Here is an 18,792-nt window from a genome sequence, read left to right as displayed (position 1 = left end):
TGTTTGAGAGGGGTAGAAGGGTGTGTGTGGTGAGGTGGGGGGCTGTGGACTCCATGGCTTCGGGGCTTTATTCTCCTCGCCCCAGTGATTGATAGCGGGTGCCGGAAGGGACGTTACCTCCATGGTGACTGACAGGCGAGAAGACCAATCTGCTGATCTCACGATTTTTTAAACCCTCATAACTTTTCTAATATTCCACCGTTCGGAACAAAACTTGGTGCGCTTGGAGCAGAGGAGAACGGTGAGTAAGGTGGTGAAAAACCCTAGCGATATAGGGTACTGTTTTAGCGCAAATTTAAAAACAATGCAGACGACCAAATCATCTTGGTCAAGATGAGCGTTTTAGTAGAGATTACTGAGGTAGATTCTCAGTATTTGAGTTCATAAAAAAACACAAAATATTTGAAACAGAGACATTCCTCTTTTACCACAAAGAGTGACTCAAGTTAGATCCAGATAATGTACAAATGCCTGAAACAGAGAAGTGCTCCCACGATGAACACATGATAAAATAGTTATGGCATTGCAAATCTGGCTCCATAACAAACAACTGCCACAATAAACAGCAACCAATTTAGCACGCAATGCACAAAGTTTGTTCCAGTTTTTTGTGATCTACTGTGCTGGAACATAAACAATTTAAAATAATCACCCCCCATTTTCTTAAATCAGGCTCCTTCCACCAACCTCAGCATAAAATAAACCAGTTTAAAGAACAAATATGCAATTTATTTGCGGGCTCTCACAAAATGAGGGGACTCCTGCAAAGTTAGTTTCTTCAATATTTACAAAGTATAGTCACTATTGCAAAGTAGGTAAATATGGTGGTTAATTCATGTATATGATGTCATAAACCAAATTTTCAAGTGTTTTAGTTATATAAATAAGTTGACGACATGAATCCCCCTCCCTCCAGCCTCACGTTACAGAGGGCTTGAGTGTGTTTGTTATCTTAGAAGCAGCCCGCAATATGATTTTCTGTAAGGCAGAATCCGCGCTTGCAGAAGAAAATTGAGTTGGTAAAAGAAAGTAAATTGTTCTCATTTTTTCTTGTTCATATGAATTCCACGAGAGATAATTTTATTCCGTACCTCAAATATGTGGTTTGTGAATTCTGTAAGGGCGAATGACCATTACCCACAGTGCTTAACCAAATTGCCATTGTTAAAATGAAATGCTCTCCTCAGTTTGTGTGGTCCCAACATGGATGTTGAACTTTGGAAAATTTTAATTCACATTAAATGATATTACTAAGGCTGACATTTTATTCCTTCTATTATATTTTCTTTATGTATACCAGTTATACATACCACAACTAAAGTGCACAACTAAGGTTTTAATACGCATGGAGCAATATAATATGTTTTCGCATATTAACAAGTGACAAGGAAGAAAATAGAAGTTCGATGAAAGGTCCTTTAAATAAAACCTGTAGTTAGTGATATTTTTAAAATCAAAACGAGAAAGACTTACTCTCTCTGACCAGCCAACCGATGTCACAGAATCTCCATCTATAGAAAGGTCACACAGTCTGGTCACCTACAAGGCAAAAAATAAGTCTATAATTAAACAAACATTTTTGTTTTTAAAAAGAAATGCACTCTAGGCATCAACATTTTCTGAAACTTGTATTAAAAACCAAAAATGAAAAGAAAATTATTTTTTCTAAAAATTGAACTTACTTTATTATATTGAACTTTCTAATGCTCGTACAAGTGCAGTTTCCCCGGGTGCAGGTGTGTGCAGTTAACTGTGTGGATGGAATCATTTTCATGCAACTTTTTAGCAATTGAGTTTAATTTGCACCCCAAATTATGTGATGCTTTGTTTTGCGTCCAATTAGGTTTATACATTCTAATATGTATCATATTGCATTCTAGTTTAGTTTATTAAGCATTTTGTTGCATGCTATCCAGTGAGCGGAAAGACTATGCATGATTATAATCGAGCCGTTCGCTGTGTAGATACAGGATAAAGGGAATATAAAGTGCAAGATAACATCCCAGTAAAGTCTCCAATGAGGTACATGGTAGCTCAAGACTGCCCTCTAGTTGTTGAAAGGATGGTTCAGTTGCCTGATGAAAACCGGGAAGAAAATGTCCCCAGAATCTGAAGGTATGCGTTTTCACACTACTGTACCTCTTGCCTGATGGGAGAGGGAGTGACTGGGGTGTGACTCGACCTTGATTATGCTGGTGGTGTCAATGGAAGGGAGGTTGGTTTATGTGTCTGGCCTGGTCCACAAATCTCTGCAGTGAGAGTTGCCGGGGTCATGCCAAACTTCCTAACCTTCTAGGGAAGTAGAAGTGTTGGTGTGGTTTCTTGGACAATGCTTGTAATTGATGGTCCAGGACAGTTTGCTGGTGATATTTACTCATGGGAACCTGAAGCATTCAACCACCTTTACTTCGCCGCCGTGCATACCAGGTACCAGGATATGTGTACTGCTTCGCTTCCTGAAACGATCACCCTCCTCTGTCTTGCTGACATTGAGAAAAAGGTTGTCTTGACACCAGGTTGAGGTTTTCAATCTTGTTGTATGATTGCTAATTGTGACCTGATGTTATTATGACAACTGGAGCATGCATTTATTATTATTTTCAAGGTTCAGAGTAATTAGATGTCGTTGTTTTAATGAATGATAATGAAGATGGCAGCAACTAACCAGGTCATTATCATTAACATTGCTCCAAGAAAATCCTATGTTGCATTTTTGTTTTATTCCTGTCATGAAATATTTGAGTCAAGCACATTGAATTGTTTGGCTGAGCAGGGCTACATCACATTAATTCCATCCTTACTTTTCCATTGCTGTCCGAGTCCCCCCCTGGTAATACTCTCTTCTACCCATTACTTTATCAGATCCTCCAATAATCTATTTTTAGTTCCTTCCTCTTACTCTGTTAAAGGATTGAGCAACAATAGCAAGTATATTCATTTGACATTAAAACCATATTTAATAATACTCTATATTCATTATTATTTTAGAAAATTATTGTATAAGAGCCCAGATGTTCCCTAGGATTTAAAATACACAATAGACTTCAATGTAGTTAAATGTAGTGTTTGGTGTTTTTTTAAATACTGGTTTTTAAATGTGTATATGTGGGGGGCGGGGGGGGGGAGGGGGAAACCGTTTAAAATCTCTTCCCTGTCTGGGAGACCCGACCTTTTCCCTGTCGGGTCTCCGTTGTCGTTGGGGCCTAGCACCGTGGAGCGGCCTCCAACCTGAACGACCCGGGGGCTCGGGAGACTGCGGAGCTGCGGACTACTCACCATCGTGGGGCTGGCCGGCCTCGGAACGTGGGGAGCGGTGGTGACTCGCTGCTGCGACTCGACTCCTGGGGCTCGGAGGCTCCAGCAACGCAGCCGCAGGTCCGGTGGACTGGGACATCGGGAGCTCGCGGGTCCGGGGGGAGAGAGAGAGAGACCGCTTCCCGGAGCTCCCGCAACGCGACTTCTCCAGCCCGTGTCGCGGGGTTGGAACGACCCGGAGCGGGGAAGTACATCACCCGGCACGGCTTCGTGGCCGTGGGACATTACAGCGCCCGCCGGGGGCTCCAACTTCGAGACTTTTAGACCGGGAGCGGGGCCGTAAATCGCCCGGCACGGCCTAAAATGGCCGTGGGACTTATCATCACCCGCCTGGGGCTTGGACATCGGGAGAGACATGGAGAGCAGGGGAGAGAAAAGACTTTTGCCTTCCATCACAGTGGGTTCACTGTGATGGATGTTTGTGTGAACTTAATTGTGTGTATGTCTGTAGGACATTGTTTTTGTTTGTATGGCTGTGGAAACAAAATTTCGTTTGAGTCTCACTGGGGCTCAAATGACAATAAATGTGTATTGTATTGTATTGTATTGTAGCTGCAAGACAAAATGACTGCAGCCAATTCCAGTATCTGCATCTCAAAGCCCCAGTACCTTGTTCTTTGTTTTTTTCTTCACCATCCTTGTACATCTTCCTCCAGTGACTGCTCTGCTATGGTTAATTAGAATATTTCTTATGTTCTCACTTAGGTGTCACCTGGACAGTACAGTGGGGCAACAGATAGTCCTGCTGCCTCTCAAATGCAGCAACAAAGTTTCATGGTCGAGCTCTGGAACGGTCTGTGGTTTTTGCACGGTCGCCCTGTGACTGAGTTTTCCCCAGGTCCTCTGGTTTTTTCCCCCCACATCTCAAAGACATGCTGGTTTGGAGGTAGGAAACACCTCCTAATCCGATTCTACACAGCCATCATCCAAAGCATGCTCACTTCATCAATTACAGTCTGGTTCAGCAGTTTAGACACTCACTCCCGTAATAAATTACAGCGCATAGTTAACAAAGCATCCAAAATCAACAGCACTCCCCTTCCATCAATAGAATCACTCCATCACAAACGGTCCGTGTCAAGGGTGAAGAAAATCATCTCTGATCCCTCCCACCCAGCTCACCACATCTTCCACCTGCTGCCATCAGGAAGGCGCTACAGCTCACTGCCCGCCAAGACATCTCGATTTAAAAACAGTTCTTACCCACACGCAATCCGAATTCTGAACACACTATGATAACAGCACATATCCTCCCCATGCATGTACTGTATATTGTATGATGTTGTGTTTTATGTTATGTTTGACGGGAATCAGCCTACCTTGTAACATCCTGTACTGAACCTGAATTCCACCAGTTTGACTGTGTGGTCATTAAATAATCTAATCTAAATGACCACTATAAATTAGCTTGTGTAGGTTGGTGGTAGGTGAATTAGGCTGGAGCTGGAGGAGAATAGGTTATAGTGAAGAATGAAGGAGAATATGATTGGTCCGAGAGCCCGCACAGTCTCGGTGCCAATTGGTCTATTGTTCTAGCATAAGGAAATGAAATATGGGAAGACGACAGGAATATGGGATGGAGGGGGAGAAATAGATTAGCCATGAATCAAAGGCCAAATTCCGCTATCTCTTATGGACTAAGGAAATATGAGATTTTTGATCACCACCCTATCAAACGTCATGCTCTCGAACCCTATCTTGCTCTGCACCCACCTTATCAGACATTCCAATTAGTCCCTCTACCCCTCTCTCTGCAACTTTGAAAACTTGTTCAGTTCTGAGAAAATGTCACTGAAATGTTAAATGTTTCTCTTCCCACATTGACTGCCTGACCTGCTGAACATGCCTAGCATTCTAAACTAAATCACATAATACCCAACTGTGAGGGTACAATACGCTGCAGTGAGAGTTGCAGAGGAACACTGAAACCGGAACAAGGAGATAGTAGGGAAGCTAGAGGCTCACCTGGCTCGTACAGGCACTCCAAAGGTACACGCAGGTGCCCAGACCAACACTCAATACATTTAGAGAAGACCAGTCGACAAGATTTAAGTAAAAGTCATCCTGCAATTCTGGTGCATCAAGAACTTTAAATGGAATCTTTGAGATTTTTCTAGTAGGTTTCCTTGGCGATCGCAACAATTTTTGGCTGTTTCAGAAAGAAATGTGAAAATTAAATGTTTAGAAAATAGGAATGTTATTTTTGTTAAATCTTGTAATGGTTCAAATCTTTAAGTGGCTAAAGTGCTATCAGGGTTAAATTCAACTCATTTTATGAAAGAGCATAATGTGCCACAGGTTACTAATGTTATTTTGTGTTCATTTCATAGATGATAATCAAAAACCACTGAAATTGACCTCTGTCAGAAGAGATATTAAAGTAATTTCAAGTTTTGCTAATTTTAACCTGATATATACTTCTGATGAAAAATAACTTTAGAAGGCAATTCATCAATTTTGTAATAAAAATATCTGACTTGGATTTTAAAAACATGTTATCTCCATTGAGGGATCTCGTAGCTGAACATGATGACCATATATCCCAGAGTAAGTTGGGCCAATTTTTTCCTATTAGTCTGGCTCATAGTAACATGCACATCTCAATTGCATCAATGGCCAAACTCTTCTACAGTGCCTTCCATAATGTTTAGGACAAAGGCCAGTCATTCATTTACTTGCCTCTGTACGCCACAATTTGAGATTTGTAATGTAATGCATACAAGGAATTTGCCTTGGTGCTTTGTTCGCAAGGATAACACGATATACAGTAGACAATTAAAAATAAAATATAATTTAAACATGTGAAGAATAAAATAAAATACCAGAGCAAAAGGAGGTTACAGACTTTCGACTGTCGAGTTGAGCCACTGCTCGTGGGAAAAAGCTGTTTTTATGTCTGGCTATGGCGGCTTTGACGGTCCGGAGCCGCCTCCGAGGGAAGTACTTCAAAGAGTTTGTGGCAAGCGTGAGAGGGGTCAGAGATGATCATCAATGGGGGGGGGAAGGTTGCTGCCAACAACCTGATCGAACGATCCACTGCAGCCTCCTGATGTCATGTTTGGTGGCTGAGCCAAAACAGACCATGATGAAGAAGGTGAGGACAGACTCTATGACGGCAGTATAAAACTGGACCATCATTGCCTGTGGCAGATTGTGTTTTCTCTCAGCTGCCGCAGAAAGTACATCCTCTGTTGGGCCTTTTTGACTGTGGAGTCGATGGTGGCCTACCATTTAAGGTCCCCGAAGATGACGGTTCCAAGGAACTTAAATGACTCCACAGATGTGACTTGATGTTGTTGATGGTGAGTGGGGGGAGGGGGAACTCTCCTAAAGTTAACAATCAATTCCACTGTCTTAAGAGCATTGAGCTCCAGGTTGTTGCGATTGCACCAGGACGCCAGCTGTGTCACTTCCTGTCTGTAGGCAGATTCTTCCCCACCCTGAATCAGTCAAGTCAGGGTTGTGTCGTCCGTAAACTTGAGAAACTTGACAGAGGTGTCTGTGGAGGTGCAGTCGTTGGTGTAGAGAGAGTAAAGGAGAGGGGAGAGTACACAGCCTTGCGGTGCTCCTATGCTGAGGGTCAGCGGATTCAAGATGTACTTTCCCAGCCTCACATGCTGCTTCCTGTCTGTCAGGAGGTTGGTGATCCACTGACAGAGGGCTCCAGGCACAGTCAACTGGGAGAGTTTGGAGTGTAGTAGCTCTGGAACAATGGTTTTGAATGCACAGCTAAAATCCTTGCATAGGTCCCCTAGCGGTCTAGGTGCTGGAGGATGAAGTGCAGGCCTAGGTTGATGTTGATATGCAAGGGCATATCGATATTAAGGAGGGAGTGTGCGTGCGCTTGGGGAGGGGGTGGAGAGGGAGGATCCAACCATGTAATCACTCCTAGGGTACAAAATGAGCAGATTGCTTGGAGCTTGACAGAGATCTTTTTACCCACAGGCAACTTGCCAAAAGACTGGAGAATAGTCATTGTTTTTCTTTTGTTTAAGAAGAGCAATAGGGACAAACCAGGAAATCAAGTGTCTAAACAGAAAAATGAAGGATTTTTCCAACTTTTCTTAACAGCACTTAAAATGTACAGATCATTTCAACATTAAAGTTGTTCAAATACAGAAGTTCTGCAATGTCAGAGTTCACATTGTGAAGTAACAAGGTTACCTTTTATTGCTAACTGGAGATAAGGAATAAGGAGATATATCATTTCCATCATCAGGATTTGCACGCTTTGTGCTAAGAGAGTACTAGAAAATAAAACAATTGCAATATAATTCTCATTAAAGACAATAAAATAATGTAATTTGAATTATGCATTGAATCACACTAGTTTTGAAAAATAATTCCCAATGGAGCACACAAAAGTGGTTTAATAGATTTCTTTGCAGGGTGCGATGTATAATCAATGATAAATGAAAAGGTCTACAGAACTTTAGATCTGATTGTTATAATCAAGAATTCCCTGGCTGGAATAATGGAACCAGATTAATTTCACTTTCTAAACTTCTTATCAAGGATCAGCACTTAAATGAGAAAAAGACCAGAGGGGCTTTGGGTGTCCAGGGATAACATCAGGATAGGATGTAAATCCTTGTCCTACAAATATATTTGGGCTGATAGCAGTCAACATTCACTCCTTTCCTGGGGCCAAAATGCAAGATTAGATTATATCCAAATATTAATTCATCTGTAGCAAAAAACATAGTAGAGGAATTCAGTGGGTCAGACAGTATTTGGGGAAGGAATGAACAGAATATGTTTTGGGTTGGGATGCTTCTTGAGACTCATTGGCAGGACACTGACCTGAAACGTCATCTAGCATTTTGTTTTTTGGCTGCAGATTCCAGCATCTGCAGTTTCTGATACGTGTTATCAATTCCTCTGTAATTTGAGGTCAAGGTCAGGTTTCAGCAAGTTCAAGTGAGTTTATTGTCATGTGTCCCTGTATAGGACAATGAAATTCTTGCTTTGCTTAAGCACACAGAAAATAGTAGGCATTTACTACAAAACAGATAAATGTGTCCATATACCATGATATAAATATATACACACATGAATAAATAAACTGGTAAAGTGCAAATAACAGAAAGTGGTTATTAATAATCAGAATTTTGTCCGAGCCAGGTTTAATAGCCTGATGGCTGTGGGGAAGTAGCTATTCCTGAACCTGGTTGTTGCAGTCTTCAGGCTCCTGTACCTTCTACCTGAAGGTAGCAGGGAGATGAGTGTGTGGCCAGGATGGTGTGGGTCTTTGATGATAACAAGTTTGATGATTGAGCACAAGTTCATCTTCCTAGTCCTGGATTGCTTTCACTTCTCAATTACAAACAAAAGCTTACCTTCCTAGCATTAATTAATGCTAAATTTGGGCTGAACAGGCAAAGTAATATTAAAACCTGGCTTGCACCTTCAAATTGAGCAAATACATTTCATCATCGGTGAGACTAAGCATAGGCTTGGCGATCGCTTCGCCAAATACCTCCGCTCGGTTCGCAATAACCAACCTGATCTCCCGGTGGCTCAGCACTTCAACTAGCCCTCCCATTCCAAATCTGACCTTTCTGGCCTGGGCCTCCTCCATGGCCAGATTGAGGACCACCTTAAATTGGAGGAGCAGCACCTCATATTTCACTTGGGCAGTTTGCACCCCAGCGGTATGAACATTGACTTCTCTAATTTCAGATAGTCTCTACTTTCTCCTCCCCATTCTCAGCTCTCCCTCAGCCCACTGGCTCCTCCTCTTCCTTTCTTCTTCCCCACCCCCCCCACCCTCACATCAGTCTGAAGAAGGGTTTTGACCCGAAACGTTGGCTATTTCCTTCGCTCCATAGATGCTGCCTCACCCGCTGAGTTTCACCAACATTTTTGTCTATCATAATTTCTTCATGTACTTTGTCAATCATTTTTCTCCCACTCACTGTAAAAGTGCTGTCATTACAGCTGTTGCCTTTGTCTGTGAAAAATACCGTATCTGTCTTAACTCACACTCAGTCCCTTTTCCACCTACCACCAGTCTCTCCTTTTGTAGCAATGAATACGTTAAATACATGATTGAGAACGTGAACAGGTTGTATTGCTATGTTTTATGGGTATGCAGATCATACCTTAAATAAACTTTTCTTTTCAGGGGTTGAAGGCTGTAGCCTTCTATCTTCAGTCTGAGGGTCCTGAACCTTTTCAATCCCTGCTCCAAGCAGCTCATTTCTCAGCAATGCAGAGTAAGCAAGCCCATCTGTAAACAAAATATGTTCAGCAGAAATTATAAATTTAAAGAAAGCTCAAATTGAAGGCCGAGTTGTTACTAGTTTGCTGAAATGTTTATCACATCACACAAAAAACAGCAACCCTGCAGCATTTAAGGATAAAGAAACCTATCTGTATGTAAGAGAGAACTGCAGATGCTGTCTTAAATCGAAGGTAGACACAAAATGCTGGACTAACTCAGCGGGTGAGGCAACATCTCAGGAGAGAAGGAATGGGTGATATTTTGGGTCGAGACCCTTCTTCAGTCTGAAGAAGGGTCTCGACCCAAAACGATGCCCATTCTCTCCTGAGATGTTGCCTCACTCGCTGAGTTACTCCAGCATTTTGTGTCTACCTTCGAAGAAAACTATCCATTTATAAGCTACAAGTGGGTTTCTATAGACAGGTAGCTCTGTAGTTGTACAATATTTAGAGCTTGGGTGCTAAAAAGTGAAACACAATTTCTAATTATTGGAACAATCATCGGAAGCAGTCTGCTGTTGTCAGATTATTCTGGTGCCTACTAACGGGAGGCTTATAATTCATGAACGCAACAACGTAAAAAATAGAAGCGGGGAAGCCATCTGCCTCCTTCTCTGCTGTACAATATGGCTGATCGGGGCTGATCTTTTACCTTTGTATAATTTTTCCATACCAATCCCATAACCCTCAATATCCAAAAATCTATCAACCATGCTCTTGACTACAGATACACCTATCTAATGTATTGAATTTACTACCTTATGGGTGAAGAAATATTTCTTCTCATTCCCGACCTGAATGTCTGATCCCATATCAAGACCATCAGACCTTAATTAGATATTACGTCTACGTCTAATCATTCTCTTTCCCACCCCACTGAAATGAATGAGTCATTGCATCTGCAACAGGCCCAATCAGGCGCAGGATCAATTGATAAGATTGCTCAGCATAACCATTGAGAAAATGCAGGCAGTTTGCATTCCTGTGCTGGAGTAGCACAACTGGAAACACAGTTATGATCAGCTGATAGAATGTTCAGGGTTTCCACGTCTGATTGAGCATTGGTAAGAAATAGACAAACACACATTTCCACCCGTAATGGGCCTTTCTGGGTATATTTTATGCTTTGATCTAATGTGCTAAGAATTATATTCCCTCTTGATAAAAATTAATTCTCCTGTACTGTTTTACCTCTACAAATCATATTTTATTAAGCCTATACACAACTTGAAAACACCTGCTCCAAATAGGAAAACATGACAAAAAGTTGGTTTACTGAATATTGGGAATGAGAAAGATTAAAAACAACAAAAAATATAACTACTAGACCTTTGCCAGTGTCAGAGGTTACATCTTTAGCTTTTCTGTTTTGGCTGGGTGACTTTTCATTTTCCTAAAACAGAAAAGAATCAGAATATATTTTCAGTTATATGTATTCAGTGCTCACTTTTACACCTTGCCGACCTTCAAATGGTCCACAAATGTATATATGAATAGGTGATGTTTAATGTATATTTGCAGATTTGGTCTGGTTTTGTAATTCAATACACAACCAAAAATGTTCTGTTGATGGGTCGGACAGAATGACCAAAATAGTTTTACTACTCTAAAACCACGCGTGCTTTGTGGTCAATTACTTTCACTGTCCATTAAAAGAACACAGAGAAAGGTATGCTATTTTTTCTAGGATATTTTTCAAACAAAAAATGAGATACATAGCACTAAAGAAATTGAAAAAAAAAAATCACAAATCAGAAAGATAGCACCTTTGTAAAAAAAATGTAATCCACGGATCCAGTAACTCTTAGCCCTTGCAAAATGCAAAAACCAAGTCAATGCCAATAGCATTTTCACTTGGCTCAGGGAGGAGGAATTTCGATCAGGAGGGAATTCCTGGCTATTAAAAAAAAATGGCATTTTAAATTCTTTCATTTAACTGTTAGAATCAATTCCATTGAGATGACTGGATTTTACTTATTTAAAAATGTTACATAACCAAACAGCCAACTAAAAATATTCATAAAGAGCAAAATGGAAAATCAGGTAAAAGTAACTTCAGAATTTGCACATAATCAACAAAGAAAAAGACCTGTATTACATTATATAAAAGGCTTCACAGCCAATAAAGACGAGAACAACAAAAACTACGATCATAGCTACGATAGCTCTTAAGGCAGGTACGTTTACCCCCAAAATGTCCGCTAATCCAAATGATTTTGAAAATAACATACATTTATTCTGTGGAAGTTTATACTCCAGTTAGCTGCTGCTCTTGATGGAATAAATCGGTCCCCACTTTTACTTGGTGATGATACTGGTGAATTGGATGGTGTTAATGTTCTCCTAACTTCTGATATCTGCACAAGATTAACAAAGGACGAATGACATAGTTCAAATTAAATTGCGACAACATTATTTTTAAGATAAAGACCGCAGAATTATGAGATTTAATAAGAGTTTCAAATCAGTTTATCATATACTGTTGATCAAGGTGCAATGAAATGCCTTGTTCACATGAAGCTCAGAGTAAATACTGTACATACGGTAATGATAAATACAGTAATAAATACTATAACAAGCAGAAAACAGCAGAATGGTGCAAGATTGTAGTGCAAGTCTAAGTAGTGCAAAATAATATTCAAAGGTATCAAAGGTATTTTATTGGTCACATTCACATACACCGAGGTGTAATGAAGTGAAATGCTTTTTGCCATTTTGCAGCACACAAAGAAAGAATACAGACATAACACCAATGAGAGTCTTAAACACAAAGAACATCCCCCCACAATGGCTCCCACCATGAGGGGAGGCACAAAGTCCAGTCCCCAACCCCAGTTCACCCATAGTCGGGCCTCTTGAGGCCTCCACAGTTGCCTCTACGGAGGCCCGATATTCCTGGCCGTTCTCGCCGGGTGGTGGTGCTCCGGCGTCGGGAGAGTCCTCACAGCGGCATGGGAATCCTGGAACGGCCTCCTCCGTACTGGAGGCCGCGGTTTCCGAAGCCGACAAGGCCGTGCCGTTGGAGCTCCACAACTGGGGGGGGGGGGTGGGTGTGGTGGGGGGGGGGGGGGGTTTAGTGGTGGGGGGGGGGGGAATGTGGGGGGGGAGGGGAGTGGGTGGGGGGGGGGGGAGGTGATGTGGGGCGGGGGAGAGTGTGTTGTGGGGGGGAGTGTGGGGATGGTGGGGGAGTGGGAGGGGGGAAGTGTGGTGGGGGGGGGGGAAAGGGTGTGGGGGGGGGGGGAAGTGTGTGGGGGGGGGGGGAAGGTGTTTGGGGGGGGGGGGAAGTGGTGTGGGGGGGGGGAAGTGTCGGTGTGGGAGGGGGGAAGTGTGTGGGGGGGGGGGGGAAGTGTGTGGGGGGGGGAGTGTGTGGGGGGGGAGTGTGTGGGGGGGGGGGGGAGTGTGGGGGGGGAGTGTATATGGTGCAACCGCATAATCTAATGACAACATGGCAAAATTACTGCCTTAAGTTAACAATACCACCAGTTTAAGATAAAACACCCATAAATACTTTAAAAAAGTGAATATGAAACAAATAGAATATATATTAAAAATTGTACTTACACAAGGTACTGTATTTTCATTCTGTACATTAATTTGTCTTAGAAGGCGCCTTTCATAGTCTTGATCCATACTGAGGGAGGTCACTTTAAAGCTTTTACCAAGATATGAAATCTGAAATCAGGAAATAAACATTATTTGAAAAACCCAAAATAAACATTTGGATCTACTGTGGACCTTTGTACCAACAGTAGCCGTGACAGGAATAACAATCAATTCACTAATTGATGTTCAGATAAATTAATTGGATATTTTTTGAGAAAAGATCCTCATGGAATAGTGTTTTTTTCTCTCATTTAAAGCTGCCAGATCTACATACATATTTTCACTCTTAATTCACTTTTCCAACATCTACAATTCAGCGATTAATGCTTTGACTCCTGAAATATGGAAAGAAATTACTTAGTTTCAGAGATGCAACGTGGAAAGAAGCCCTTCGGCCACCGAATCCACACGGACCGGCAATCACCCATACACTTGTTCTATCCTACAAACTAAGGATAATCTACAGCAGCCAATTAACCCTCAAACCTTCAAATCGCTGGAATGAGGGAGGAACCAGAGCATCTGACGATTTCGAACCAAGAGGGAAATAAAATCTCAGTTTCTACCCAAGAGTCCACTCTTCTCATTCAAAGATCATAATTCTTCAATTTACTTTCTACTCAAAATTCATTTTCACAGTGTTGGTATATATTAATATAGTGTTGCGTTACAGAGGGCACCAAAGTTTTTCTATTACTTCCAGAATTATCACTTAAAGACCATTTGGCAGTCTGAAACCCATCTTCGCCTTCCTCTCTCTTATCGTCTCGCCAGCTGATACTCCCCACCATAGGAAACACACCGCAGAAATCCACCACTGCATTATTTTTTTCAATATACTGCCTCATCCATTGATCCCGAGATGTGTGTGTGTGCATATTATTACAACATTAAGGTGCAGATGCTTATATAAGACCAATGAACTGATTGTGGACTTTGGAAGAGGGATGATGAGGACCCACAATGTTGTTTATATCATGACGATGGCGGAGAGAGTCAAAAACTTTAAATACATATTTCTGAAAATCTTTCCCAGACCCAACACACTGATGTCATTATAAAGAAAGCACATCAACGCTTCTACTTCCTGAGAAGATTACACAGATTTGGTATATCAGAGAGGATTCTCTTGAACTTCTACAGGTGTATAGTAGAAAGCATATTGACTGGTTGCATCATGGCCTTGTTCAGCAACTTGAACGCCCAGGAATGAAGGCTGCAAATTGGTGTGAACACTGCCCAGTCCATCACCGGCTCTGACATCCCACCATTGAAGGGATTTACCGGAGTCACTGCCTCAAAAAGGCAGCTATCATAATCAGACACCCACATGACTGTGCGTGTGCGTGAGAGATTTCGCCTTTGATTCACATCTCCTCGAAAACCCAACGCCAAAACGGTGAGATTTTTACATATTCCGGCAGAGATTCGCCTCATGATTTAAAAAATCCCCTCATCTGTGAATTTGGTTAATTATTTCCTGGGTTTCTCACTAAAATTGTTCACAGATCTGACTTAAAAAAAAAAATCAAATCTAACCGCTGGCCAGCTGATAACATCACAATGCCTTTGCTCGTGGCCCACCCGGCTCGTGGCCCAGCTCCACCCCGCCCCCGGCTCTGGATTAAAGCAGCTGCTGTCAACGTGCAGGCGCACTGTTTTCCATGAGTTACGTGACCCCCCCCTTCTTCAAAAGGCACAGAAAGAACGAGCAAGTTCTGCAGATCTCGAGGTCACCGGCGCTCAAGAGCTCCCCGGCTTGCTTTTGAAGAACTTTCTCCTCGCAGCCTGCACAGCGAGTGAAGTCATGCCCCTCCCCCGCCCTCCCACTGGTACCCGCTCCAGGTTTCCAGAGTCGGGCCACCTCTCCCCACATCCTCCCCCCTCCTCTCTACTCTGCCCTCCTCTCTACTCTCCCCCCCCATCCACCCTCCTCCCCTCCCCCCCTCTCTCCCTCCCCCTCTCCTGTCCCCCCTTCTCTCTCCCCCCTGCCCCTCCCTTCCCCCACCTCCGCCTTTCCCCATCATCTCTCTCCGTTTCCCCTCCATCTCCCTTTCCACCATCTCGCTCCCCCTCCCTTACCCCCCTCTCCTCTCTCCCCGCTTCCTCACACCCTCCTCTCCCCCTCCTCCACTCACCCCCCTGTGTGTGTGGGGGGTGGTTAGTGTGTGACGTGTGGGGGGTGGTTAGTGTGTGACGCCACAGCCCCCCACGCAACCGCGCTTCGCGGGGATGGGACCCAATGGGTCCCCTTTGGTCTAGTAACTTATAAAACATTGATCTGATCTTTCGTTAGTTTGCTTGCGATTCACATCTCCTCGAAAACCTGAAGCGGCAACGGTGAAATTTTTACATATTCCAGTAGAGATTTACCTCATGATGTCAAAAATCCCCCCATCTGAAAATTTGGTTAATTATTTTTTTAGTTATCTCTTCAAATTCTTCACCAATTTGAAGCTAAAGCTAACTGAAGCTGAAGCTAACCGGCTGATGACGTCTACTCCTTGAGCTGCGCCGATTTTTCAAGGCACAGCCTGCAAAAGCCACTCTTTACCAAGAGCTGCGAGTTGTGTGCCCCCCCAAAAACTCCGCACTCCGACGGCCAACCCGAGAGATGCCGATGAGCATCCGAGTGTGGCCAGCCATAGTGTCCCGCCCACAGCCCCCCCCCCCCCCCCCGGCTCTGGATCGACACTACGAGAGACCGAGAAATGCTGAGGAGCACCCGAGTACTGCCGGCCATAGGTCCCGCCCCGCCCAAAGCCCTCACCCCTCCAGGGTTGAGTTACGTGCCCCCCCCTCCTCTCTCCCCATCTCCACCCCCATCTACTTTCTCCCCTTCCCTTCCCCCCTTCTCCTCCTCTTTCCCCCTTCCCGCCTCTCCCCCCCCTCTGCCCTCTGTTGTGCTGCTGCAATTAAGAATTTCATTGGTCTATCTGGAACATATGACGATAAAACACTCTTGACTTGACTAATGACCCAGGAGTTAAATGACTTATTGAATCCATATCAGCCAAGAGATATCCAGCCACCATCAATTGCTCGTTCATGGTCCACAGCCCTGCAGATTATAGCACAAAGTGGTCAAAGATAATTTAAATACAACACTTTCTTTCCACTAGCCCCAGTACACCTATCTAACGCCCTTTATTGTTTTACTGATTATATTGTGATGAACATTTGACAATTAATTACCTCTCTACTAATGGAAGAAATCCATCAGCCACACTATCTTGGTCCTTCAGATTTATACACCTCATTTAAATCTTCCTTTGGATACTGTTTTAAAGACATAAATGGAAGTTGTTTCTCTGACCCAGTGGGCCATTGTCATTCTCCACAAAGGATGCACGAATAAATCAAAGCTATTTTAAACTCCTCAACAGCTTCCCGATAACATGTTTGTGCATTCGTGGTCAAGTCTCAATCTACATGCTTCATTCGCTTCTACCAATTAACGACGGCCTTCCGACTATTTCCTATGGCCGCAAGGGTCATTTCTCTAGAACAGTCGTCAAATAACATGCTGCCATGCTCTTTAGTATTTAAAAACCCCTCCAACAACATCCCTCTTTAACTCCCTTAAACTGTTCGGACCAGCCCCGACCGCCCGGCGCGGGGAAGCTGATAACCCCCCGATGCAGGAGCTGAACGCCGACGACGACAGGAGTCAAGATCGTCCCATCAACGGAGGGCTCGAGGCCCCCCACCGAGGAAGAACAAAAGGAAGGCCTTGAACTTTATTTCGCCTTCCATCACAATGAGGAATGTGTAGGAGTCACTGTAGTGGATGTTCATGTTAAACTGTGTTTTTGAGTCTGTTGCTTTTAATTGTATGACTGACCTGGCCAATGAAATTCCTCGTATGTTGCAAAACATTCTTGGTGAATAAAGTGTGATTCTGATTCTGAAATAGTTATATTCAATTAAAAGTGGCAATCTTCTCGAGATAAGGAAACACAAATAGTGTACAATTCTCACAGAGAAAATGTATTATCAATGCATTCACTGGCATTCATGGTTGCAAGAACATCTATGTTAATTCTGAAAACAAAATGCACATAACTGGGAACCGCAGAGGCTGTTCTGGTAAAGAGGTTATAAATCTGTGATTGTTCACTCGACAAACTAAATTATAATTGACACAGCAACTTCTACTTTTGTGGCACAGATTAAGTGTTGCACCTTGGGAACATCAACTGCTAGCAAGGAAGATCAGGTATTGCTGCATGTTGATGTTCAAACTAACAAATTAGTAACTATTTTGCAAAACTTGTGAGAATTACAGCAAGTGATATGTATCAAGAAACATTAAATCTATTAAACTGCAGTAATGGGGATAACTTAACCCACTCATGAGAGTTTTCTCAGTCATAAGCAAAATGCATTCTATGTTGCTCAGTAAGTATGAATTCGATGGTCCCATGCTGCTGTCAACAAGTATAATAGGTCAAGATCTAGCTAACGTTGCAAACCAGAGCTGGGACTGCAAATGCCTGAATTTACAGATCACATTTGACCCTGTGTTTGTGGAAATTACCTTTGTTGAGAAAAAAGTGATCAAAACGAATGACATGGATGCAAATGGACAACCCCCCCCCCCCCCCCCCCTCCTCAAGAATTGCTATGCTTGCAACTCTAAAGTGCCCATGGAACATGTGGCATATGTTCATACTACTGTAACCAATTTAATATTGCCTACATAAAATAATGAGAAGGCATAGAGAAACAAGAGACTGCCAATGCTGGAATCTTGAGCAAAGTGCTGGAGGAACTCAGCAAGTCAGGCAGCATCTGCGGAAGGAAATGGACAGACAATGTTTTGGGTTGGGACCCTTCCTCATAATGTTGAGTACCCATAAAAGAAAGAAAGGGGAATGGCCAGGGTAGCAAGCATTCTTGGCAATACTTCCAGTCTTCTCAACGCACCTATCAGGTTAGTAAATGAAAAACCTGTTTTCTAAGTATGCTCATCCTTTTAAAGCTCTATCCAAAAGTATTTGCCACCAGTTTTATGCTAGCATGCTTTTCTAAAAATATCTTTCCTATTTTATCACCTTTTATGGATAGAGACTGTGGTTGCCCAGAGAGGTTTTAAACGATCATTCTATATGCTAAACTATAGCATTCTGTTCTGTCCAGATGCTACATGACCTGCTGTTTCTAGTATTACCTTCAACACATTAAAAGCATGTGATTTTGTTTTATTTGTACCTTACTTTTAAGGAAAACAAAAATGCAGTAAGTGAAAGAACAGATGCACTGAAAACGCTCAGTTCACATAGCACCTGTGGGAAACACTCCTGAGAGTCTTCGATGTGGAATGTTAATGCTGTTTCTCTTTCCACAGGTGCAGCGTTGCTTGATGAGTGTTTCCAGCATATTCTGGGTTTTTTCTCCTGATTTCCAGCACCTGTAGCTTTTTTTCCCTAAAAACTTTCATTTGATGACCATTCCTATATTTTGGCTAACTATTCTCCCTCAGTTAACATGACAGAATAAACAGATTTCATCTCTGTATGAATGATCAAACTTTGCTACAACTCAATAGTGGAGTTCCCAAAAGGTTTCAATACAGGCATGTATGCACATGAAAGACATTAATCAAGATGATTCTTGAGATCAGTGAAAATCCCTAGCCCACTGACA

General features: G+C 42.7%; 1 protein-coding gene across 3 annotated transcripts in view; it reads right to left on the bottom strand.

Annotated features, from left to right (window-relative positions):
* The window catches only part of fzr1 (fizzy and cell division cycle 20 related 1), a 32,336-nt gene that overhangs the window by 10,759 nt on the left and 2,785 nt on the right, over positions 1 to 18,792 (bottom strand). For 2 of the 3 annotated variants that reach the window (XM_033046837.1, XM_033046838.1), the window contains exons 2-8: positions 13,102 to 13,212; positions 11,772 to 11,897; positions 10,870 to 10,933; positions 9,420 to 9,547; positions 7,480 to 7,562; positions 5,281 to 5,464; positions 1,474 to 1,539 (exon numbers count right to left, since the gene is read on the bottom strand). In XM_033046837.1, coding sequence (XP_032902728.1) covers positions 1,474 to 1,539; positions 5,281 to 5,464; positions 7,480 to 7,562; positions 9,420 to 9,547; positions 10,870 to 10,933; positions 11,772 to 11,897; positions 13,102 to 13,212 — 762 coding nt within the window. Of the gene's footprint in view, positions 1 to 1,473; positions 1,540 to 5,280; positions 5,465 to 7,479; positions 7,563 to 9,419; positions 9,548 to 10,869; positions 10,934 to 11,771; positions 11,898 to 13,101; positions 13,216 to 18,792 lie in introns of all 3 variants that reach the window. The other variant, XM_033046839.1, reaches the window with a different exon arrangement.

Source organism: Amblyraja radiata, chromosome 29 (assembly GCF_010909765.2).
Source record: "Amblyraja radiata isolate CabotCenter1 chromosome 29, sAmbRad1.1.pri, whole genome shotgun sequence".
NCBI lineage: Eukaryota > Metazoa > Chordata > Chondrichthyes > Rajiformes > Rajidae > Amblyraja > Amblyraja radiata.
Note: the sequence above shows the minus strand (reverse complement) of the source record. Positions and strands in the feature narration are given on the sequence as shown.